We start from the raw sequence: 26,320 nt of genomic DNA, 5'->3' as shown, positions 1-26,320 counted from the left end.
GCACAAAAAAGTAAGTTTTTAGCTCTTGCTTAAACTGTTTAATTTCTTGTATTTTTCTTAGCTTTAATGGTAGACTATTCCATAAAGTTGGACCTGCAACATAGAATATGGTAGTTCTGTACTCATTTAATCATATAGCACGATGTGAAGGCACTGTGTTGATGTTTAAGGAAACAACATACTTTAAAAAACCACAAAAAGGACACATTGGAATGGGAAGCCACTATCTTTATTAATACATTCACAGAGTCCAAAATATCGGACTTGGTCAAGTTTCAGCACTTAAGCAAGCCTGCATCAGGGCAAATTTATATAAAATCTGGAAAGCTAATGATCAAAACCCATAACACAAAAATCTAGCATATGACAAAAGAACTGTGCTTAGGATAAGTTACCGCATACCTTCATTGTACAAGAAACAGCTGCCTATTTGCCCTAAGATAAAATTAAACCTGAGAAAAATAAGAAAAAAGAAACATCCTCCATAAGACAATCTAATCATAACAAACTTTCAACACATGAGCTACAAAAGGGACATCCGCCTTCTATGTGTTTATTAAAATATAAGGAAGTAAAAGATGAAACAACCCTTAACACCACTAAAATCTGAATAAACTGCAAAAAAAAAAAGTTAATCACTGATGTCTCTGACCTGGAGAACACTAGTTCATTAGGGAATAGAGGGGTGTTCACTAAACAGCATTAAGCTCTTCCCACGTGCTGACCATGTTAAGGCATTCTGTGCACATTAGGGGATTTCTCTGGGAGAAGGCATGGTCCTAGGTAACGTGCTGAGTTAACGCTGGATCACTTAAGAGCCTCTCACACAGGAGTCGCTGTATTCTCCTGCATTAAAACCTGGCAGTTAACATGCCCTAATGGCTACATTAGCAAATGACCTGCATACAACATTTCCTCAAAAAGAATAGCATTAGATTTGTACTTAACATGCGCTAAAATCCGTGTTAACTCCAAATCTTAACACCATTTTTTAAAACATGCCCCACTGAACCTGCCAAAATGTGGCATTTAAAAAGCTGTCAATTAACAAAGACAACCTTTACATTTTTAACTTGCAAGGGAAAGAGATTAAGGCGACAGCCAAGAGTGGCCTCAATAGCTCCCTGATATTGCCAATTTGTAGCTAACACAAATGCCCAAAAAGTGGAAGCAGCATCTCAAAGCTATCATGAGTCCGAACGTGGTGTTGGGAAGGCTACGAGTCTCCAGAAAATGATGCTGCAGAAGTCCTTGTACAATTCCAGGACGTTGGCTATTCTGCTTCCTAGTCCGATTTCGATCTCCCTTTACTCACACACTGATGATCCTCTTTGCTAAAAATGATGTTTGGAGGTTCACAGAGTCCTTTTCACCAAGGCAAGCAAGGGTTTGGGCAGTCCCGCACATAAGTTTCTAGTGTGCCATCAGCAACACTCATCAGGGATGTGTATGTTGTTAACTGATGGAAAGGAACAAACCACTGAGCATTATCAATTAAGTTAGAAAGTTTACATTAATATTCTTACTTAGAATATATATGAAAATGAACAACATTTTAGGTTAAATGATGAGAAGCAGATAAAATGCTCTTTTAACCAGAATTAAAATGTCCATTATAGGGACACCAAGGCTGCAAAGTTCAGACAGCACTTGCATATATTTTTTTCTGGTCATTCTCTATATGTAATCACTTGGGACTCCTTTTACTAAGGTGCACTAATGGATTTAGCATGCACTAAATGCTAAGAAGCTTATTTTATTCCTATGGGCTTCTTAGCATTAAGTGCACCATAGTAAAAGGACTCCTTGGTGCCTGATGTACTTGATGGCATAAAACATTTCCCTTTTCCCTCACTACTACTACTACTATTTAGCATTTCTATAGCGCTACAAGGCGTACGCAGCGCTGCACAAACATAGAAGAAAGACAGTCCCTGCTCAAAGAGCTTACAATCTAATAGACAAAAAATAAATAAAGTAAGCAAATCAAATCAGTTAATGTGAACGGGAAGGAAGAGAGGAGAGTAGGTGGAGGCGACTTGTTACAAGTGGTTACGAGTCAAAAGCAATGTTAAAGAGGTGGGCTTTCAGTCTAGATTTAAAGGTGGCCAAGGATGGGGCAAGACGTAGGGGCTCAGGAAGTTTATTCCAGGCGTAGGGTGCAGCGAGACAGAAGGCGCGAAGTCTGGAGTTGGCAGTAGTGGAGAAGGGAACAGATAAGAAGGATTTATCCATGAAGGATTTATCCATGGAGCGGAGTGCACGGGAAGGGGTGTAGGGAAGGATGAGTGTGGAGAGATACTGGGGAGCAGCAGAGTGAGTACATTTATAGGTTAGTAGAAGAAGTTTGAACAGGATGCGAAAACGGATAGGGAGCCAGTGAAGGGTCTTGAGGAGAGGGGTAGTATGAGTAAAGCGACCCTGGCGGAAGACGAGACGGGCAGCAGAGTTTTGAACCGACTGGAGAGGGGAGAGGCGACTAAGTGGGAGGCCAGCGAGAAGCAGATTGCAGTAGTCTAAACGAGAGGTGACAAGGATGTGGATGAGGGTTTTGGTAGAGTGCTCGAAAAGAAGGGGGCGGATTTTACGGATGTTGTAAAGAAAGAAACGACAGGTCTTGGCAATCTGCTGGATATGAACAGAGAAGGAGAGAGAGAAGAGTCAAAGATGACCCCAAGGTTTCGAGCTGAGGAGACAGGGAGAATGAGAGAGCCATCAACAGAAATAGAAAACGGGGGGAGCGGGGAGGTGGGTTTGGGGGGGAAAATGAGAAGCTTGGTTTTGGTCATATTTAATTTCAGGTGGCGTTGAGACATCCAGACAGCAATGTCAGACAAGCACGCTGAAACTTTGGTTTGGATGCAAGGTGAGATATCAGGGGTAGAAAGGTAGATTTGGGAGTCATCAGCATAGAGATGGTAGGAAAATCCATGGGATGAGATTAATGAACCAAGGGAAGAAGTGTAGATAGAAAAGAGGAGGGGACCAAGAACAGAACCCTGAGGTACGCCGACAGGCAGAGGGATAGAAGTAGAAGAGGATCCACCAGAGGCTGCAAAGTTCAGACACCACATGCATGCACTAAAGGTGCGGAGGGAGAGGTAGGAAGAGAACCAGGAAAGGACAGAGCCCTGGAATCCAAGTGAGGACAGGGTATCGAGAAGTATGCTGTGATCGACAGTGTCAAAAGCAGCGGAAAGATCAAGAAGAATGAGGATGGAATAGAGACCTCTGGATTTAGCCAGTAATAGGTCATTGGAGACTTTAGTAAGCGCAGTTTCGGTTGAGTGGAGAGGGCGAAAACCAGATTGTAGTGGGTCAAGAATAGCATGTGAGGAGAGAAAATCAAGGCAGCGGCGGTGAACAGCACGCTCAAGTAATTTGGAGAGAAAAGGAAGGAGGGAGATGGGTCGGTAATTAGAGGGACAAGTAGGGTTGAGTGAAGGCTTCTTAAGTAGAGGTGTGACCACAGCATGTTTAAAGGCAGCAGGGACAGTCGCAGTGGAAAGTGAGAGGTTGAGAATGTGACAGATAAAAGGAATAAGAGGAGAGATGGCATTAAGAAGGTGGGTGGGAATGGGATCAGAGGAACAGCCCAATATACAAAAACAGACACTCCCTTACTGCCCCTCCCCCCCCCCCCCCCCCAACAGCTCTTATATGCCCAATACTGTAAAAATCTGGCTTCTGGGTTTGCTCTTTCCTAATCCAAACACTCCTTAGCACAACTACACCTCACTCCTCTCACTGTCCCACTTTAGGAGCCCAATTTTAGAAAATGTCAGCAGGATTCTATTTAACACCCCTTCTGGAGTGTTTCCTGGATTCAGAGTGGGCTTGCCTAACAGATGCCCCCCACTGGGACCAGCTCTATCATCCCCCCCCCCTTTTTTTTATATCTCTCTAGCACCCTGATGCATCCACCCAAGAAGAAAGAATATTAAAGAGTAGATTCCCCTCAGGAATAAATACAAAACCTTAGTGAATTCAGTTTTCTTAAGTTTCTCACAGCTCTCCCTCATCACTAATTGCTCCGATGATCAGAAGCAAACACAGGCACTACAGGCCAATAGCGCCGTACTAGCTGCCGCATTTGCTCCCACCTGATGATCGAAGCTGGTGAGCGTGTGTAACAACATGGTCACCAGCTCTGAATGCAATGAGCCTGCAAATGCATGCTAAACAGGGCATTACCTATTCCCTAATGCTCAGTGGGCAGCGCGCCAAACATTGGTGCTGCTCCCACAGCAAACCCTACACCATAGGAATGGGGATCCCTGCCCAGCATGCACTTGCATGCTTGCAGGCCCCACAACTACCCCCCCCCCCCCCAAAAAAAAAGGAAATAAGGCCATAGTGGCCTAGTGCCCCCCAAGCCACAAGAACCCCTCCCCAGGACAGTGACACAGGGGGGCAGGAGGTCCAGCAGTCCTCCAATCCCCTGTCATCCCCCCCGACACGAGGGCCTGGGGAACTGGACATCCGGTCCAGCGGAGCCCTACCCCCCATACCGCTCCAATGGAGGAGGGAGTAGCACACTCCCTCCATACCCAGCACTGCCTTCAAAATGGCAGCACTCTGTCCAGTGCATTCTGAGATGCACTGGGCAGGGCTTCCCTATAATGATGCACTGGGCAGGGTGCCGCCATTTTGAAGGCAGTGCTGGATATGGAAGGAGTGTGCTACTCCCTCCTACATCGGAGAGGTACAGGGGAAGGGCTCTACTACACCACCAGGAAAGTATAGGGGCCGAGGTTGCAAGTCCTCTTGGGCCACCAGGGATTGTTTTTTGGGTGTTGGGGAAGTTAGGGGGGGGCTGGAGATCCACCAGACCCCAGCCCTCCGGGTCCTCGTGTTTTTTTTTTTTTTTTGGGGGGGGGGGGGGGGGTCAGACTTCCCATGTCACTGGGGGGAGGGGGGTTGAGGTGGCGGCTGGCAGAGGTCTGGGGGGTCCCATGGATCTCCATCTCATTTAACAGGTCTGGGCTTTTCACAGCGTGAACCTGTTAAACTAGTGTGGGAGGATTGTGCCCGAGAACATGCTCAGGCACAATCCTCCCGGCTCTTTTCCCCTATGATCAGAGCTAATAGCGTGCCTATATGTGCATGTTATTAGCTCTAATCATAGAGGTGGTATAGCCACGTGCTGTTCTGTCGCTAGTTTTAGAGTCCTGACTGGAACAGCACAGGGCTTCTGGTCAGTGCTTTTTTTGTAGAAAAAAAGGTGCCGGTACTCATTGTGGGTGGGGTCACCACATATGGCTCCACCCCTATGATAGCCACACCCACATTGGCCACACCCCTTATAGCAGCCATGGCGCATATAAACAGACATCATTGAAAATATACTAGTATAGGAGAAAAAAATAACATGATTTTTTTCATTATAAATAATTTCTATAAGCTGCTACAGCTCCAGTATACCCAGTGCAAAATAAGACAGCAGATGTAAACACTAAAATGAAAATAAAATGATTTTTTCTACCTTTGTTGTCTGGTGACTTTGTTTTTCTATCCATATTGGTCCCAGCCTCTGATTCTGCTGCTCTCTATCTGTTCTCTTAACTCCATTTCTAGAGCTTCCTTTCCATTTATTTCTTTCCTTTCCTCTTCTTCATTTCTTGCCCTACATCCATAAGTAAAAGCTGGATCCTCCTCTGCGGAATTGACTGGAGGAGATACAACATGGATCCAGCTTTTGCCTATTTTCTCCATCCAAGTGCAGTTTTTCTCCTCTCTTTCCTTTCCCTCATCTCCATCCATGTGCATCTTCTTTTTTCTTTCCTCCGCTCCATCCATGTCCAGCATTTCTCCTCTCTCTTCCCTCCCCTGTATCCATATAAAGAAATAATTCTCTCTCCCCTCTCCTCCATCCAAGTGCATTTCTCCTCTCTCCCCGCCAACCCCTCCATCCATCCATCCATCCATGTCCAGCATGTCTCCTCTCTCCCCTGCTCTCCCCTCCCATGTCCAGCGATTCTCCTCTGTCTCCATCCTCCCCTGCCATCCATGACCAGCCATTCTCCTCTGTCCCCTGTCCTCCCCTGCCATCCGTGACCAGCCATTCTTCTGTGCTCCGTCCTCCCCTGCCATCTGTGACCAGCCATTCTTCTCTGCTCCGTCCTCCCCTGCCATCCGCGACCCATTCTTCTCTGCCCCCTATCCTCCCCTGCCATCCATGTCCACTGATTATCCTCTCTCCCCTCCCTTCTCCTTCATGTCCAGCAATTTTCTCTTCCCTGCCCTCCCCTTCTTCTCCAGCCCCAGCATCAGACCCTCAGCCCCAAACCTCAGCGTCTGTCCTTGGTCCCTTTTTCTCCCAGCCACAGAGTCAGACTCTTCTCCCTAAATCAGCTCCCTTCTCCCAGCCCCAGCAAAATACCCTTCTCTCTCCTCAACCCCTAGCGCCCAACATGTGCCATGTTCTCCCATCCCCAGGGTCTGCCATTCATCCAACCCCCACATCAGACCTTCTCCCTACCCGACGTCGAGATCCAGCGCCCCTGCCCCAGCTGCCCGCCCTCTTTGCTTTCCGACAGCCCTGCTTTCCGGTCCAAACCTCCCCCCCCCCCCCCCGCGACGCGTTTCAATCTTTTATTTATTTTTTTTACTTGCAGTCACAGCGCCGGCGTTGTTGAGAGGACCAGGCTCGCCTCCTCATGCTTTCCTTCCCTTCGGTGTTCCGATTCGCTGCCTCTCAGTGTCCCGCCTTCGCGGAAACAGGAAACACGTCACAGGAAGGCGGGACACTGAGAGGCAGCAAATCGGAAAACCGAAGGGAAGGAAAGCATGAGGAGGCGAGCCTGGTCCTCTCAACAACGCCGGCGCTGTGACTGCAAGTAAAAAAAATAAATAAAAGATTGAAACACGTCGCGGGGGGGGGAGGTTGGGATCGGAAAGCAGGGCAGGCTGTCGGGAAGCAAAGAGGGCGGGCAGCTGGGGCAGGGGCGCTGGATCTCGACGGGCGGCAGGAACGCAAGTCAGGAACCCTAGGGAAAAAAGGTGCCGGTACACCGTACCGGCGCGTACCGGCACAAAAAAAGCACTGCTTCTGGTCATCTGGCTGTCAGCTCTGTCCACTGACAGCCTCTCACAGCTCCCGCAAAACTTCTCACACCTGTCATTTGTGACCTCTTCACACTGACAGATCACAGAACTCTGAAAATCCTTCACCTCTCAGTCATCTGCTCATTCTGACAGACATCACACAGCTCCCTCCCTCAGCCAAGTAAACACCCACCCATATTTCCCTCCTCAGAAAACTCCTTTCCCTTCTTCACAGCCTTAGTTACCATACATTTACTAGAAGCCTGCTCTGTCTCAACATGACATCATCAAGTACTGACAAGAAAATCACAGAGATCAAAATGCCAGCTTTACTAACTCAAACTATCCTATATCGAACCCAGTTTATACATGAGTTACACCCAGAAGCCAGGAAATGAATCACATACCTTGCTGAGGACAGGTTTTGTTGACAGAACATCATATAATGTTGAAAATGATATATTCTAAGAGAAAAAAATATCAAAATTCACAGTAAACACCAAACCTGCAATGCAAGCTACAGCAGCTATTTGTAGAAATGTTTCAGCATGGTAGAACACTACACCAGTTTGTTACACTTGTATGCTTTTGTATTTTTATTGCCTGTTTTATTATTCTTTCCATCCCAACAGATTGAAAGAAATTATGCATAAGGGGTTGAGAATGACTGTCTAGGGGCAAAATAACTCTCTGAACATGACTATATTTGGTATGGGGTAAATGATTTATTTCAAAAGAAGCAGCCAGATTAGATTGTCGATTCCAAAGAAATAAAGCCAACATGAAATGACCCATGCATTTTACTGGAAGAAGCAGACCCAGCAGCTGGAAGCACAGAAACATCGATACATAGTAGTTAGGGAATTGCTCTGCTGTCCTCTCTCCTCTCGTTTTCATAGAGGTACACAGATATATGCAAATTTCACAAGGGCTTGTTCTTGATGCTTTCCCCATCATACACTACTCTCCCTTTGCTACAGATTTCTAGTCCTGCTGGGCTGGCTCCTACTGAATTAGATGTATAATTTGTTTTCTTTTCGTAGAGAGGTGTGGTAGCCATGTTAGTCTACTTTTAAAGGTAATCAACAGAAATAAAACAAAATAAAACATGGAAAAGAAAAGGGAAAATTAGGTTTTTACCTTGATAATTTTCTTTCCTTTAGTCACAGCAGATGAATACATTAACTGATGGGTTGTATCCGCCTACCAGCAGGTGGAGATAGAGAACACTGAAAGCACATGGTGTTCCTGGATGCCCAGCCCCCTCTGCCTTCAGTATATGAAATTTCCAAAGCAGAGTGAATAAGAAAGGCAAAATAACGTAAACTTTCCTCACAGAGAACAAACGCCCCTGAACCGGAGCAATAACCAAACAAAGGAGGGACGTTATCAACCTCCTGCAATAAAAACAGCATGTAGTAACTCTGATAGCTTGTCTTCAAGTACTCCTGATGAGACAACATCTGTATGCAACATCTGTACAAAAACTAAAGTCAGACAAGGAGGGATCATGGTTTCATCTGCTGTGACTAAAGGAAAGAAAATTATCAAGGTAAGAACCTAATTTTCCCTTCCTTGTCATCAACAGCAGATGAATCCATTAACTGATGGGATGCGCCAAAGCACTCCCTAAATAGGGTGGGAACAGGCAACTCCACGAGCAAGCACTTGCGCTCCAAAATGCGCATCCTGCCGCGCTGCCACATCCAGCCTGTAATGCCGCACGAAAGACAGCTGAGAAGCCCAAGTAGCCGCACGACAGATCTCTTGAAGAGAAAAGGCACCCGTTTCAGCCCACAAAGAGGACACTGTCCTCGTAGAGTGTGCTTTAAACGCTTCAGGCGGAGACCACCCTGAAAGCAGATAAGCAGAAAAAATGAGTTCCTTAAGCTAGTGGGCTATAGTGGCCTTAGACGCCGGAAACAGAATAAATAAATGATCAGAATTCCTAAACTCATTTGACATCTGCAGATACTGCCTCAGAGCCCTGCGGACATCCAAAAGGTGCAATTGCCCAAAGGAGTCCGGAAACTCCTCCTTACAAAAGGAAGGAAGAAAAATGGGCTGGTTCAGGTGAAAAGCTGAAACCACCTTAGGCAAAAAGGAAGGCACCGTACGAACAGTTACCCCGGATTCCGAGAACTGTAGAAAAGGATCCCAACAGGAAAGAGCCTGAAGCTCAGACACTCCTCTTGCCGATGTCATTGCCACTAAAAAAACTGTCTTCAGAGTCACATCCTTCTCAGAAGCCCGCTTAAGAGGCTCAAACGGAGATCGCTGGAGAACCTTCGACCCGAGCCCCAGGTTCCAAGCCAGACAGGGTGACCGCAAAGGAGGACAGAGACGAAGCGCCCCTCTGAGAAATTGGACAATATCCGGATGAGCAGCAAGGGACAAGATGGAGACCTTCCACCGGAAGCAGGCCAACGCTGCCACTTGAACTCGAAGGGAATTGTACGCCAGGCCCTTTTGTAGCCTGTCCTGCAAACAGTCTAGCAAAAGCTAGACTGTCGCCAGAGTCAGCGAGATAGACTTTGGAGTACACCATGCCTCAAAAGTGCGCCAGATCCGAGCATAAGTTGCAGAGGTAGACCGCGTGCGAGCCTGCAAGAGTGTGGCAATAACCTTATTACAATAGCCCTTGTCCCTCAATTGCGCCCTCTCAAGAGCCAGGCCGTAAGACCAATGCGGCAAGGATCTTCCATAGTCAACGGACCCTGAGCTAACAAGTTTGGAACCTGAGGCAAAGGAAGAGGCGCGTCCACCAGCATCCGCCGGAGATCCGCATAGCACAGACGCCTAGGCCAATCTGGGGTGATGAGAATCACCAATCCTCGGTGTAGGCGAATCTCCGAAGTAGCACTCGCCCTATCAAGGGCCAAGGAGGGAACACATAAAGGAGGCCCGAGGCCTAGGTTGAGCCAGGGCAACCAACCCCGCCAAGCGAGGATCTCTCCTTCTGCTGAAAAAGCGAGGGACTTTGGCGTTTTCGCTGGACGCCATGAGGTCCAAGTCTGAAGTCCCCCATTTGGCAGAAATCTTAAGAAAAACGTCTTCCGCCAGTTCCCATTCCGCCAGGTCGATTTGATGTCTGCTGAGTAAATTGGCTTGAACGTTGCTCTGACCGACTATGTGAGCCACCTCTAGGTGGCGTTTGGCCCAGTCGCAGATCTGAGACGCCTCCGCAGCCAGTGCCCTGCACTGGGTCCCGCCCTAACGATTGATGTAGGCCACTGCTGTCATGTTGTCTGACAGAACTCGGACAGGAAGACCCTTCAGCGTCCTGTGGAAGGCCAGAAGAGCCTGGAATATCGCTCTCAGTTCCAAGCGATTGATGGACCATCCCACTTCCGCGGTAGACCACAGACCCTGAACATAGCGTCCCCGGCAATGAGCTCCCCAGCCCGAAAGGCTGGCATCCGTTATCACCAGACACCAAAACGGAAGAGCCAGTGGCATCCCCTGCCGCAGCATGCTGTCGGAAAGCCACCAATCCATACTGTGCTGGGCCGCAGGAAGCCATCTTAGTCTGTGTTGGTACTCCTGGGAAATCGGGGACCATTGCTGAAGCAGAGCAAGCTGCAGCGGCCTCATGTCAGCTCTCGCCCAGGGGACCACCTCTATGGTGGCCGTCATCGATCCCAGGAGTTGAACAAAGTCCCAAGCTCAAGGGCGAGGCATCCGCAGGAGCAGGCGGACCTGATTCTGAAGCTTGACACATCTGTTGTCGGGAAGAAAAATGAACTCCCAAATACTCGAGAGACTCAGAGGGGGTCAGGTGACTTTTGGGCATATTGACTACCCAGCCCAGAGTCTGAAGAACTGTAACAACTTTGGCTGTAGCAAGTCGGCTTTCGTTTGCCAAATCCGCTCTGATGAGCCAGTCGTCGAGATAAGGGTGAACTCTGATACCCTCTCACCTGAGAGAGGCAGCCACCACTACCATCACCTTGGAAAAAGTCCGAGTGGCAGTTGCCAGGCTGAAAGGCAAGGCGCGAAACTGGAAATGTTAGCCCAATACCGCAAACCGGAGAAACCGCTGATGCAGCGGCCAGATGGGAATATGCAAATACGCTTCCTTGAGGTCCAGCAACATGAGAAACTCTTCTGGCTGTACTGCCGAAATGACGGAGCGCAAGGTTTCCATGCGGAAGTTGAGGCCTAGTTGAGGATAGGTCTGAATGACCCGCCTTTTCGAGGCACCACAAAATAGATGGAGTAGCGACCGCAGCCGCGTTCGGCGGGAGGAACCGGAACCACCACTCCAAGCTTCAGCAACACCTGCAAGGTCTTGTTTACCGCCGCACGCTTGACAGCAGTGCCGCATTGGGACTCCAAAAACGCATCTCCCACCAGGGCAGCGAATTCTAGTTGGTAACCTTCTCTAATCAGGTCCAGGACCCACTGATCTGAAGTAATCTTGGTCCACTCCTCGAGAAAGAGGGAGAGATGAACCCCTACTGCGGGAACCGATGAGTGGACCGGCGCCCCATCATTGTGGAGGACGCCCCTGAACTCCTGGACGTTGCCCGGACGCCGCAGTGTGTTTGTCCGAACAAAAGGAGTTCCTCTGCTGGAAACAGGTACGTTGACCAAACCCCGCAGAGCGCCCCGGGCGAAACCGGCGAGCTTCGCGAAAACGTGGCCTGGAAGAGGAGGGAAAAGAAAGACTTTTGGAAGAAGGCCTTGGCCTATCCTCAGGCAACCGTTGGGACTGAGAGTCCCCTAGGTCCTTAATCTTCTCCAAATCCTCCCCAAATAAAAGAAGGCCCCGAAAGGGTAACTTCACCAGCCTATGTTTAGAGGCCATGTCAGCCGCCCAATGCCGGAGACAAAGAAAGCGGCGGGCAGCAACCGCCACAGACATCTGCTTGGCTGAAGCTCTGACCAGATCATAAGGGCATCAGCCAAAAAAGACAGTGCAGACTCCATACGCGTGCCGACCTCAGCGAGGGAACCCGCTCCATCGGCGGGCTGCTCAATCGCCTGCTGCAACCAGGAAACTACTACTACTACTTAACATTTCTAGAACGCTACTAGGGTTACACAGCGCTGTACAGTTTAGCAAAGAAGGACAGTCCCTGCTCAAAGGAACTTACAATCTAAAGGACGAAATGTCAAGTTGGGGCACTGTAGATTTCCTGAATAGAGGTATGGTGGTTAGGTGCCGAAGGCGACATTGAAGAGGTGGGATTTGAGTAAGGATTTGAAGGTAGGCAGGGAGGGGGCCTGGCGAATGTGCTCAGGGAGTTTATTCCAAGCATGGGGTAAGGCGAGGCAGAAAGGGCGGAGCCTGGAGTTGGCGGTGGTGGAGAAGGGTACTGAAAGGAGGGATTTGTCTTGAGAGCGGAGGTTACGGGTAGGGACGTAAGGGGAGATGAGGGTAGAGAGGTACAGAGGGGCCGCAGATCGAGTGCATTTGTAGGTGAGTAAGAGAAGCTTGAACTGTATGCGGTATCTGATTGGGAGCCAGTGAAGTGACTTGAGGGAGAGGGGTGATATGAGTATATCAGTTAAGGCGGAAGATAAGGCGTGCAGCAGAGTTCTGAATGGACTGAAGGGGGGGATAGTGGGCTAAGTGGGAGGCCAGTGAGGATTAGGTTGCAGTAGTCAAGGCGGGAGGTAATGAGAGAGTGGATGAGAGTTCGGGTGGTGTGCTCAGAGAGGAGAGGGCGAATTTTGCTAATGTTATAGAGGAAGAAGCGACAGGTCTTGGCTATTTGCTGGATATGCGCAGAGAAGGAGAGGGAGGAGTCGAAGATTACTCCGAGGTTACGGGCAGATGAGACGGGGAGGATGAGGATGTTATCAACTGAGATAGAGAGTGGAGGGAGAGGAGAAGTGGGTTTGGGTGGGAAGACAATAAGCTCGGTCTTGGCCATGTTCAGTTTCAGGTGGCGGTTGGACATCCAGGCAGCAATGTCGGATAAGCAGGCCGATACCTTGGTCTGGGTTTCCACGGTGATGTCTGGCGTGGAGAGATAAAGCTGGGTGTCATCAGCATAAAGATGATACTGGAAACCACGAGAAGAGATCAGGGAGCCCAGGGAAGAGGTGTAAATTGAAAAAAGGAGGGGTCCAAGGACAGATCCCTGAGGAACTCCAACAGAGAGCGGGATGGGGGTGGAGGAAGAACCATGAGAATGTACTCTGAAGGTATGGTGGGAGAGATAAGAGGAGAACCAGGAGAGGACAGAGCCCTGGAACCCAAATGAGGACAGTGTGGCAAGAAGTAAATTGTGATTGACGGTATCAAAATCGGCGGATAGGTCGAGGATGAGGATGGAGTAGTGGCCTTTGGACTTGGCAAGGAACAGGTCATTGCAGACTTTAGATAATGCCGTTTCTGTCAAGTGTAGGGGGCGAAAGCCGGATTGAAGCGGATCGAGGATGGCATGAGAGGAGAGAAAATCAAGGCAACGGCTATGAACGGCGCTCAAGTATCTTGGAGAGGAAAGGTAGGAGGGAAATTGGGCGGTAGTTGGAGGGACAGGTAGGGTCAAGTGATGGTTTTTTGAGGAGAGGTGTGACTACAGCATGCTTGAAGGTGTCAGGGACAGTTGCAGTGGAGAGAGAGAGGTTGAGGATATGACAGTTGGGGGGGGGGGGGGGTGACAGTGGTAGAGATGGTGTTGAGTAAGTTGGTGGGGATGGGGTCAGAGGAGCAGGTGGTGCATTTCGAGGAGGAAAGAAGATAGGCGGTTTCCTCTTCGGTGATATCAGGAAAAGAGGAGGAGGAGACCTGGGTTGGTTGGCTGAGGGAGTGGGTTAAAGGGTGAAGAGGAGGAGATGGTTTGGTGGTGAATTCGAGGTTGATCTTCTGCACCTTCTTGCGGAAGTAATCAGCCAGTGATTGAGGAGAGAGTAAGGGGGGGTGGGAGCGGAGGGCACCTTGAGGAGGGAGTTAAGGGTGGCAAAGAGACGATGAGGGTTAGAGCTGAGGGAATTAGTTAATTGGGAGTAATAGTCCTGTTTGGTGAGGAATAGGGAGGACTGGAAGGAGGATAGCATGAATTTGTAATGAATGAAATCAGCATGGGTGCGAGATTTCCTCCAGAGACGTTCAGCCGATCGGGCGCAGGAGCGGAGGTATCGGGTGCAAGGGGTCAGCCAGGGCTGGGGATTAGTACGCCTTGTGGGACGGGAGATGGATGGTGCAAGGAAAGGCAGGCTCGGGCTGCATAGGAACTGCAAATAGCTGCCCGTAAGGAAAGGCCCGAGATTTAAAAGGACCGCTTCAGCACGGATTCCAGCCGCTGGTCCTGCATATCTTTCAAAGCGATCCCTCCCTCCACCGGGAGAGTAGTCTTTTTAGTCACAGCCGTGATTAAAGCATCCACTTTAGGCATCCCAAAGAGGGCCAACTGACTTTCACTCAAGAGGGTAAAGGTGACACATAGCCCTGGCCACCTTCAAGGGACCATCAGGGAGGGTCAGACCATTGAGCTGAAATAAGCTCTTGGATGGAAGCATGCACAGGAAAAGCCCGAGAAGGCTTCTTAGTACTAGCCATCCGAGGATTAATAGAAGAGGCAGCGCCCTCGTCGGGATCTTCAATACAAAAGGCCTGTAACGCATCATAAATGAGAGCTGGCAGCTCGTCGCGGTGGAAAATTCGAACTGCTTTAGGGTCCTCCAACTCTTGTGGCAAGCAGCCACCCTTGTCTGGATCATCAGTCCGTGATGGCCTGCCAGACCCCTCAGACTCCCCGAAACTAGACCACAGGGGAGAACAGGGTGAAGAGTCCCTCTCAGATGGGGTATTCACTCGTCTACGCTTAGCGTCAGCCAAATGCTCAGGGGAAGAAATAAAGTCTCCAGCAGACGCTGGGCTATCAAGAACTGGAGGCAACCCAGTCTGAAAGGAATTGTCAGGAGCCTCAGGCAGTGCTCTTTTTAACATAAAAGCCTTGAGTGGAGGAGTGGCCTAGTGGTTAGGGTGGTGGACTTTGGTCCTGGGGAACTGAGGAACTGAGTTTGATTCCCACTTCAGGCACAGGCAGCTCCTTGTGACTCTGGGCAAGCCACTTAACCCTCCATTGCCCCAGGTACAAATAAGTACCTGTATACAATATGTAAGCTGCATTGAGCCTGCCATGAGTGGGAAAGCGCGGGGTACAAATGTAACAAAAATAAAAAAATAAAAATATGCATTAGCAGCACAAATTTAGGGGAGAAAAACTCACCCTGTACCTCTGCCCCCACATTGGGGGAAGCGGAGGCAATAGCTCCTCTAGAAACGAGGCATCCCCCTGCACTCAGACCCCTCCACAACCGCAAGGGTTGAGTCACGCGGCGCCTCCAAGTTGGCGCCCGCTGCCAACTCTGTCGGGCGGGAAGACTCACCGCCCGCCATGCTCGTGCAAGCATGAGCTGCAAAGTCCCGCTGCTGATCTGCGTTTCCCACAGTGGGAGCAGCGCTTAACCCCTTCAGCAGCCATCAAATACAGAAAACAAAATGGTGCCTTCACGACAAAACTTACCCCGCACAGAGCACTGTCAGCGGGAACCTCCCCGGAGGAGCTGGGCACCACTCTCACCTCAGGAGACCAAGTCAAACGAGCTTCAGTCAAGCTGCACCGAACCAGGACCTCTGGAGAAAGCCTCAGAAATTGCCATGCTGAGAAAGCGAGCCTCTCTCTTTTCTTTTTTTACTGTGAGGAAAGTAAGAGGCAGACAGCCACAGAGGAACTCCGGGAGGAGGGGGAATGGGGTAAGGCAGGGACAAGGAAAACCAAGTATGCCTTTAAACAGCCACAACACCCCCCCTTCACTGGCAAAGCACAGGAGCCACCCCAGGCAAAAATCCAGGAGCTGAGAAAGCGACGTCCACACCTGCTGGGAGATAGAGATATACTGAAGGCAGAGGGGGCTGGGCGTCCAGGAACACCATGTGCTTTCAGTGTTCTCTATCTCCACCTGCTGGTAGGCGGATACAACCCATCAGTTAATGGATTAATCTGCTGTTGATTACAAGGAATAATATGATACCTTTTTATTGGACATAACTTAAAACATGAACCATATAGCTTTCTCAGTGGTTACTATGCACAGTGACACCTAGTGACCAAACCATGTACTCTGCAACAGATTGCTATGTAACATAGGAAATGTCTGTAGATAAAGACCAGCACAGTCAATCCAATCTGCCCAACAAGGTGGCCAGAGTTGAATCTGGCACACTGCACAGGTTCCACTTCTTCATGATTAAACACTTATAAATTAAGGCCCATTTTCAAAGCACATAGATTTACGAAGTCATACAGGTTAATTTATGTCTCTCCCTGCCAATGTTGAGGTACAGACTGTAGAAGTCTGCCCAGCACCAGTCTTACTTCCCAACTGCTGGAGTTGGCATCGAAGCCCACGCCAGCCCTGATCCTGATTTGTTTTTGCTATTTATGGGACCTAGACTATAGAAGCCTGCCTGACATTGGTCTTACTTCCTTCTCAACCTCTGAAGCTATCATCAAAGCTCACTCCAGTTAGGACGTCATTTAAGTTTTTCTTTAATTGGATTCTATCCTTTTTTGATATAGTGTTCTTCGTGTTTATCCCATGCATTTTTGAATTCCATCACTGTTTTGTCTTCACAACCTCTCACAAGAGGGCATTGCAGGCATCCACCACACTTTCTGTGCAAAATATTTCCTAACATTGCTCCTAGGTCTCCCACTCTTCAACCTCAATTATTGACCTCTAATTCTTCTACTTTTTTGTCTCTGAAAAAGATTAGTTTTCCTATTAATATAGTGTACTGCCTACTAGTGGTAGAGAAGCATGGCAATACCTGTTGCCTTGGAACATTAGCACCCTAAACTATAAAATCCATCCTTTGAATTCTTGATAGTGCAGAGGCTTAGCCAGACCGCCAATTTTGAGAGGGCCTGAGCCCGAAGTGGGTAGCCACAAAATTTTCTCTCGTGCCCTGCCCCCCCAAGCCCAAAGTGGGTGGCCACAACATTTTCTCTCTGCCCAATCCCCCAGCACCTGTCAATTCAAAATATAAATACTTTAGCTGAGGAGGATCCCCAAGCTCTGTCAGCTGAAGACTTCCTCCAAAGATGGCCTGAACTCCCTTTTACCAAGCTTGGCAGACAACAGCAACTCCTTCAGCCACCAATGCCGGTGCCCCAAGCATGTTTAGTTGTCGGTGGCTCAAGGATGCTGCCTTGTCTGCCAAGCTTAGTAGAAGGGAGTTCTGGTTGCCTTCAGAGGAGATCCTCAGCTTGTGGGGTTTGGAGATACCCACCAGCTAACAGCAGGATCAGGGCTGGTATTAACCATACTGGGGCCCAGGGCAGAAAATGAAGTTCTCCTCCCCACCCCACCCCCAATTTCCTCTCTTCCATGCCTACCCTCCAATCTCCCCATCTGCCATTATAATCACACCAACAGAGCCTTACCAAATACAGAACAAGGGATCTCAAATCAGAAATAAAAATATGTAGACAAAAATTGAACTGGGTACATCGGAATGTACTACAACACCGAAGACATAAAAACAGAAATACGTTTCCTTTTCCACTGAACACAGTAAAAGGATATCCGCTATGCACATTTTCCAAAGCTAACACATTCCAAAAAAGCCGTGCAGGACCAGGACTCTTTGCATGCTGCGGCTGCTTCCTTCGGGCCAGGCCCTTCTCAGATATAACTTCCTCTTTCAGAGGAGGCGGGGCTGGCCCGTAGGAAGCAGCCACAGTGTGCAAAGAGTCCTGGTCCTGCGCAGCTTTGATGTAGAATTAAAAAAATGCGGCCCTGCAGAGATAGTAAGCAAGGGAGGGAAGAAATCTTGCAGCATGCCTACCAGGGGTGGGGGATATACCTGTGAAAAAGCAGCAGGCGGGGGGAAGCCGCCTCTCCAAGCCTTATTTTCTGGGCACCTATGGAGTGCACTGCTGTTGGCGCTGGGTGGGCCTGAGCTCAAAGTGGGTGGGCCCGGTCCTAGGCCCAACCATGGCTATGCCCTTGTGATAATGGCCTTTAATAGCATTATCATTACATTTAGTTTCATTTTATTCTTTCTAGACCAAGAGAATGCTTGAGAACTGCCTCTCCCCTCCAGGCCAGATATATATATACACAAAGTTTGGAAAGAATTTCATAAACCATGCTTTCTCCACTTGTTTAATTGGTGTAATACAAATGACAGCATGGAGGATAATGTCATTTTTAGAAACATGAAATTGGAAACTAACTGATTTGGTTATATTGTTTACATGACAAATTTACATGTGCTGTCAAAGTACCACAATACGGGGATAATTTTTATAAAACATTTCTCATGTGTTTTATACTGGGGGGTTTTGAGGGGGGGGGGGGTTAACAGGTAAATTTTCTTACCGAATTACCAAATTCTGGAACTCATTACCCAAGTATACCAGACACTCAGTTGATTATATCTCATTTAGAAGTTTGCTTAAAGCCCACTTCTTTAGATCTATGGTCAGCTAATACGAAAAGAATTTTTTAAATGGTTGTAATCTTGTATTAATATTGTCTTGTAATCAGTGGTGTGCTGGTAAATGTTTAACAACAGGCTCTCTCCCCGGTCCACCTCTGCGCCCCTCGTCCACCTCTGTACCCCCCCCCCCAAATTGTAGAGCTGGCTATAGCCGGGGAGAGAGCCTGGGGGGGGGGGGGCAATGCATTACTCCAGGAAAAAAAAATTAATGATCCCAGGTTCCAATCTAATTCATGTTTAATGCTGCTACTACTACTACTACTATTAAACATTTCTATAGCGCTACTAGACTTACGCAGCAGCGCTGTACAAATTAACATGAAAAGACAGTCCCTGCTCAACAGAGCTTACAATCTAAATTGGACAGACGAACAGACAGCTAGGGGTGGGGAAATTGCAGTGGTAGGGGTGATAAGTGAGGGTGTTGAGTAAGAGAGTCATGGTTAGGAGTCGAAAGCAGTAGCAAAGAGGTGGGCTTTAAGCCTAGACTAGAAGACAGCCAGAGACTGAGCCTGACGTACTGGCTCAGGGAGTCTATTCCAGGCATAGGGAGCAGCGAGATAGAAGGAACGGAGCCGGGAGTTAGCAGTGGGGGAGAAGGGGGACGACAGGAGACATTTACCCAGCGAACGGAGTTCACGGGGAGGAGTGTAGGGAGAGATGAGAGCGGAAAGGTACTGAGGAGCTGCGGAGTGGATGCACTTGTAGGTCAAAAGGAGAAGTTTGAACCGTATGCGGAAGCGGATAGGGAGCCAGTAAAGCGACTTGAGGAGAGGGCTAACGTGAGTATAGCGACTCTGGCGGAATATAAGACGCGCAGCAGAGTTTTGGACAGATTGAAGAGGAGATAGATGGCTGAGCGGGAGACCAGCGAGAAGCAAATTGCAGTAGTCTAGGCGAGAGATGATAAGGGTGTGGGTAAGGGTTTTGGTAGCGTCCTCGGAGAGGAAAGGACGAATTTTGTTAATATTATAGAGAAAGACACAACAGGTTTTGGCAATCTGCTGAATATGAGCAGAGAAGGAGAGAGCGGAGTCAAAGATGACTCCAAGGTTGCGTGCAGACGGGACAGGGAGGATGAGAGTTATCTACCGAAATAGAGAACGGGGGGAGAGGAGAGGCAGGTTTAGGGGGAAAGAGGAGAAGCTCGGTTTTGGTCATGTTTAGTTTCAGGTGGCGGCGAGACATCCAGGCAGCGATGTCAGACAGGCAGGCTGATACTTTGGTCTGGATTTCAGCTGAGATATCCGGTGCGGAGAGGTAGATCTGGGTATCATCAGCGTAAAGGTGGTATTGAAAGCCATGGGATGAGATCAGAGCACCAAGGGAAGAGGTATAGATGGAGAAGAGGAGAGGTCCTAGGACAGATCCTTGGGGTACACCGACTGTTAGCGGGATAGATGTGGAGGAGGAACCACCAGAGTATACGCTAAGAGTACGTTGGGAGAGATAGGAAGAGAACCAGGAAAGAACAGGGCCCCGGAATCCAAGAGAGGATAATGTATCAAGGAGTAAGGTGTGATCAACAGTATCAAAAGCAGCAGATAGGTCGAGGAGGATGAGAATAGAGACCTTTAGATTTGGCCAGTAACAGGTCATTGGAGACTTTGGCAAGTGCCGTTTCAGTCGAGTGAGGAGAGCGAAAGCCAGATTGGAGCGGGTCAAGAATAGCTCGAGATGAAAGGAAGTCGAGGCAGCAGCGGTGAACAGCATATTCAAGTATTTTGGAGAGGAAAGGGAGGAGGGAGATGGGCCGATAGCTAGAGGGGCAGGTAGGGTCCAGTGAAGGTTTTTTAAGGAGCAGTGTGACTACAGCATGTTTGAAGGCATCAGGAACAATCGCAGTGGAAAGCGAAAGATTGAGGATATGACGGATAAAAGGGATGACAGTGGGGGAGATAGTGTTAAGTAGGTGAGTGGGAATGGGATCAGAGGGGCAGGTGGTACGTTTGGACGAGGAAAGAAGATGTGCAGTTTCCTCATCAGTGACATCAGAGAAGGTGGAAAAGGAGGGAGGGGTTGGAGGGTTGGGGGAATGGACTAGGGGAGGGGAGGGTGGAGGTGGTTTGATTGAGAATTCAAGGTTAATCTTTTGAACCTTGTCACGAAAGTACTCGGCTAGAGTCTGAGGAGAAAGCGAAGGGGGAGTAGGGGCCGAAGGCACTTTAAGGAGGGAGTTCAACGTGGCAAAGAGAAGGTGAGGGTTAGAGCCAAGAGAGTTGGTCAGCTGGATGTAGTAGTCCTGTTTGGCAAGTGAAAGGGCAGATCGGAAGGAGGTCAGCATGAATTTGAAATGAACAAAGTCGGCAAGGATACGGGATTTCAGCCAGAGGCATTCGGCAGCTTGGGTACAGGAATGTAAATAGCGGATGTCAGCAGTCAGCCACGGCTGGGGTTTGGCACGCCTGATAGGACGAGACACGGGAGGCGCAAGGGTGTTCAGAGCAGAAGAGAGAATAGCATTGTAGGAAGAGACAGCCTCATTGACAGACTCAGATGACACAGTGTCAGAAAAGAGATTTGAGACATTGGAGGACAGAGTAGAAGGGTTAACAGCTTGAAAATTTCTAAATGTATTGGTCAGAATCGGATGAGACTGGGGAGGAGGGTGTTTAAGAGTGAAAGTTATAAGATGGTGATCAGAGAGGGGAGAGGTGAGGCACAGAAACTAGAGGGCGAGCAGTTTGATGAGAGGACAAGCTCAAGACAGTGGCCATTCTGGTGAGTGGAGGTAGTGGAGCACAGTTGAAGATTGTAGGATGATATTAAAGCGAGAAATTGAGAGGCATAAGAGTCAGAGGGGTCATCGACATGAATGTTGAAGTCACCAAGAATGAGGGAGGGAGATGAAGGCTCATGGAAGAATGAAAGCCAGGCATCAAAATCAGTGAGAGCGGAGGAAAGAGACTTATCAGGGGGTCGATAGATGACAGCTACTCGGAGAGGCAGAGGAGCGAATAGGCGGATGGAGTGGACTTCAAAGGAGGGAAAAACAGTGAGATTGAGGCGGGAGGTGGGATAAAATGCCATAAATAAGTAAATAAATATAAACTTTTAATGCTGAGCACCTGATTCTCAAAGTGGACATATTCCAAACACTATAATGAAAATAAAATGATTTTTTTCTACCTTTGTTGTCTGGTGACTTTGTTTTTCTGATCATGCTGGCCCAGTATCCGATTCTGCTGCTATCTGTCCTCTTAACTCTGTTTCCAGGGCTTCCTTTCCATTTATTTCTTTACTTTCCGCCTTTCTTCTTCATTTCTTGCCCTACATCCGTAAGTAAAAGCTGGGTCCTCCGCAGACTTGACTGGCCAGTGGATCCAGCTTCTGCCTATTTTTTTCATCCATGTGCTTTTCTCCTTTCTTCCTTTTCCCTCATCTCACCTCCTTCCTCACTCCCCTGCCCTCCATCTCCAGCATTTCTTCTCTCTCCCTTCCCTCTCCTCCACCCATGTCCAGCAACTCTCCTCTCCCCTGCCCTCCCACCCTCCATCCATCCATATCAGCAATTCTCTTCTCTCCCCTGCCCCCCTCCAGCCACCCATACTCATCGATTCTCATCGCTCCCCTGCCCCCCACCAGCCACCCATACCCAGTGATTCTCTCCCCTGCCTCTCTCCAGCCACCCATACCCATCGATTCTCTTCTCTCCCCTGCCCCCCCTCCAGCCACCCATACCCATCGATTCTCATTGCTCCCCTGCCCCCCACCAGCCACCCATACCCAGTGATTCTCTCCCCTGCCCCCCACCAGCCACCCATACCCAGCGATTCTCTCCCCTGCCCCCCTCCAGCCACCCATACCCAGCGATTCTCTCCCCTGCCCCCCTCCAGCCACCCATACCCATCGATTCTCTTCTCTCCCCTGTCCCCCCCTCCAGCCACCCATACCCATCGATTCTCATCGCTCCCCTGCCTCCCTCCAGCCACCCATACCCAGCGATTCTCTCCCCTGCCCCCCCAGCAGCACCTCTCTGCTCTCTCCCCTGGCACTTCCTTGCCTCTTGCTCGTCGGTCTTCTCCGTTTAATTTTTTTTAAAGCAGTGTTAACACGTCAGCAGGAACAGGCTGCTTCAGCCAATCTCAGGTGCCTTCCTTCAGTGTGTTCCATCCCCAAGGGCTGAAGGAAGGCCCCTAGGATTGGCTGAAGCAGCCTGTTCCTGCTGACATGTACATTTTTTTTTAAGCAGTGTTAACCGCAGTTCGCGCGAAGCTAAAGAAGAGAGGTTGGGGGGGGGGGGGAGGAGGAGAAGCAAGAGAAGAAGTGCTGCGTGTGCCGGTAAGATGCCCAAAGGCACAGGGGACGCTGTCGACACTGCCAGGTGGGGACCGGAGCCCAAATTTTGGGAGCCGGTTGTTAAAGTAGCTACTTTAGCAACCGGCTCCCCAAATTCTGAAAACAATAACAACCGGTTCTCGCGAGCCGGTGCAAGCCGGCTCCAGCACACTACTGCTTGTAATGCTTCTTCTTAATTTGTTAGGTAAGCTGCGGGGTAGAAATGTCATAATAAATAAATAAGGAGTAGCCTAACGATTAAAGCAACAGGCTAAGAATCATGGAAGCCAGATTCATAACCTACTGCTGCTCCTTGTTATCTACAGCAGTCACTTAATTCTCCATAGCCTTAGCCTTAAACTGTAAGACCTCTGGAAAATACCCACAGTACCTATAACTTGCCCTGAACTACCGAGAACGGTGCAAGCTAAATCCAAATTACAACGTACATGTATATTTATAAAATACGCACCCACCTGCATAACTTTGCACTTGCCTCAGAAAAAAGAAGTATGTGTGTGCTACTGGTGTTTATACTGAAAGTTTATTTTATCAAAAAGCACATACATAGATATTTCCCTTTATATAATTGACCATATAAGCGATAATTTTAAAACCATGCCAAAGTTTAAAAAAAAGACAAAAATAACATACAAAGCAATAACAGTAGGAAACAGAGACAATGATGACATTTACTCTTTACTGATAATTTCCTTTCCTTGAATCCTGATAAACCAGTCCAGACTATTGTGTTAAGTAAAGTTACTTACCTATAAGAGTACATCTCTTATAGGTGAACAGCACAGTATCTTAAAATTTTGTATACCACCTAAAACCCTAGGTGGTTTCCAAAGAACACACACAATAAATCTTAAATACATAAAACAAAACCAAAGGCCCCATTACAAAGAAGGACTAACCAACGGGTCAGGCTCTCAGAGAAACACTGCCACAAATAACTGCATCTTCAAAAGTTTCTTAAATTGAATCACATTGACACAAACGTAAATGTCCTGCAAATGCATTCCATAATAGAGTTCCAAACACAGTAAAGGCGGGCATCCTAGTTTCTGCATAACGTACCTGCACTATTGGAACCAAAGATAGCAGCATGGCATTATCAGATCTAAGAGTCCTCTTTGGGCGATATACTTTTAATGCTTGCCGAAAATAAAAAGGAGAATCTGAGTAAAGGGTCTGATGTATAATTGTCAACACTTTAAACTGGAACAGTTCAGTCATCAGTAACCAATGTAACTGTTTAAGAACTGGTGTAACATGGTAAAATTTTGACACACCTGCAATCGAGCTGCTGCATTTTGGACCACTTGTAAACCCTGAGTCACGGAGATGCTATACCAAGGTACAAGGCATTGCAGTAATCCAACCATGATAATACTAAACTTTGAACAAGTCTAAAATCATAAGAATAGCCATAGTGAGTCAGACCAATGGTCCATCTAGCCCAGTATCCTGTTTCTAACAGTGGCTAATCTAGGTCAAAGTACCTGGCAGAAACCCAATTATCAGCAACATTCCATGCTACCAATCCCAGTGCAAGCAGTGGCTTCCCCCATGTCCATCTCAATAGCAGACTATGGACATTTCCTCCAGGAACTTGTCCAAACCTTTTTTAAACCCAAATACGCTAACTACTTGCTCACCCTCCACTTTCTGCGTTTCACCTCTTCCTCTCTCAGACCACCACCTTATCACATTCACACTTCAGCACCCTCCCCCTCACTCTCGCCCAACACTAACTACTACGTCCAGAAATCTCCAGGCTGTTGACCCCTCCACCTTATCCTCTACTATCTCTGATCTCCTCCCTTCCATCTTGTCCTCCACATCCGTTGACAAAGCTGTCTCCACTTACAATGCCACTCTTTCCTCTGCTCTAGACACCCTTGCACCGTCCACCTCCCGGCCCACAAGACGTACCAATCCCCAGCCCTGGCTGACCCCTTGCACCCGATACCTTCGCTCCTGCGCCCGTTCGGCTGAAAGCCTCTGGAGGAAATCTCGCACCCTTACTGACTTCATTCACTTCAAATTCATGCTATCCTCCTTCCAATCCTCCCTATTCCTCACTAAGCAGGACTATTATCACTTTGTTAGTTTCTTCCCTCCTACTCACTTCTTTATGCTTGCCTAAACTGTTAAGTTTGTACTCTTATTTAATTCTCTGTAAGCCACATTGCGCCTGCATGTGTGGGAAAATGTGGGATATAAGTCACAAATAAATATTATATCCAATTGACCAATTCCCTTAGCTCTAACCCTCGTCGTCTATTCGCCACCCTCAACTCCCTCCTCAAAGTGCCCTCTGCTCCCACCCCCCCTTCACTCTCTCCTCAATCTCTGGCCCACTACTTCCGTGACAAGGTCCAGAAGATCAACCTCGAATTCACCACTACTCCCTCTCCTCCTCTTCAGCCTATATCTCACTCTCTCATCCAACCTACCCAGGCCTCCTTCTCCTCCTTTCCTGCTATCACCGAAGAGGAAATCGCCCATCTCCTCTCCTCCTCGAAAGCTACCACTTGTTCCTCTGACCCCATCCCCACTAACCTACTCAACACCATCACTCCTACCATCAACCCCACCATCTGTCATATACTTAACCTCTCTCTCTCCACTGCATCTGTCCCGGACACCTTCAAGCATGCTGTGGTCACTCCACTCCTCAAAAAACCATCACTTGACCCTACCTGTCCCTCCAACTACCGCCCCATTTCCCTCCTACCCTTCCTCTCCAAGATACTTGAACGCGCCGTTCACAGCCGCTGTATTGATTTTCTCTCCTCTCATGCCATCCTCGATCCGCTCCAATCCGGCTTTCGCCCCCTACACTCAACAGAAACGGCACTATCTAAAGTCTGCAATGACCTATTCCTCGCCAAATCCAAAGGTCACTACTCCATCCTCATCCTCCTCGACCTCTCCGCCGCTTTTGACACTGTCAATCACAACCTACTTCTTGACACACTGTCCTCCCTTGGGTTCCAGGGCTCTGTCCTCTCCTGGTTCTCCTCTTATCTCTCCCATCGTACCTTCAGAGTACACTCTCATGGTTCGTCCTCCTCCCCTATCCCGCTCTCTGTTGGAGTTCCTCAGGGATCTGTCCTTGGGCCCCTTCTTTTTTCAATCTACACCTCTTCCTTAGGCTCCCTGATTTCTTCTCATGGTTTCCACTATCATCTTTATGCCGACGACACCCAGCTTTATCTCTCCACACCAGAAATCACTGCGGATACCCAGGCCAAAGTCTCGGCCTGCTTATCCGACATTGCTGCCTGGATGTCCAACCGCCACCTGAAACTGAATATGTCTAAGACTGAACTTATTGTCTTCCCACCCAAACCCACTTCCCCTCTCCCTTCACTCTCTATCTCAGTTGAGAACACCCTCATCGTCCCCGTCTCATCTGCCCGCAACCTCGGTGTCATCTTCGACTCCTCCCTCTCCTTTTCTGCGCACATCCAGCAGATAGCCAAGACCTGTCGCTTCTTCCTCTATAACATCAGC

At 48.6% G+C, this 26,320-nt stretch overlaps 1 protein-coding gene across 1 annotated transcript in view; it reads right to left on the bottom strand.

Annotated features, from left to right (window-relative positions):
• Positions 1-210: 210 nt before the first annotated feature.
• The window catches only part of LOC115461563 (acid ceramidase-like), a 321,963-nt gene continuing 295,853 nt past the window's right edge, over positions 211-26,320 (bottom strand). The window contains exons 13-14 of the mRNA XM_030191472.1: positions 7,455-7,511; positions 211-1,459 (exon numbers count right to left, since the gene is read on the bottom strand). Of these exons, the coding sequence (XP_030047332.1) occupies positions 1,370-1,459; positions 7,455-7,511 (147 nt within the window). The 3' untranslated portion in view covers positions 211-1,369. The remainder of the gene's footprint in view (positions 1,460-7,454; positions 7,512-26,320) is intronic.

This window comes from Microcaecilia unicolor, chromosome 2 (assembly GCF_901765095.1).
Source record: "Microcaecilia unicolor chromosome 2, aMicUni1.1, whole genome shotgun sequence".
In the NCBI taxonomy this organism is placed as follows: Eukaryota; Metazoa; Chordata; class Amphibia; order Gymnophiona; family Siphonopidae; genus Microcaecilia; species Microcaecilia unicolor.
The sequence above is the reverse complement of the archived record's forward strand: the minus strand, read 5'-3'. Positions and strand labels throughout refer to the sequence as shown.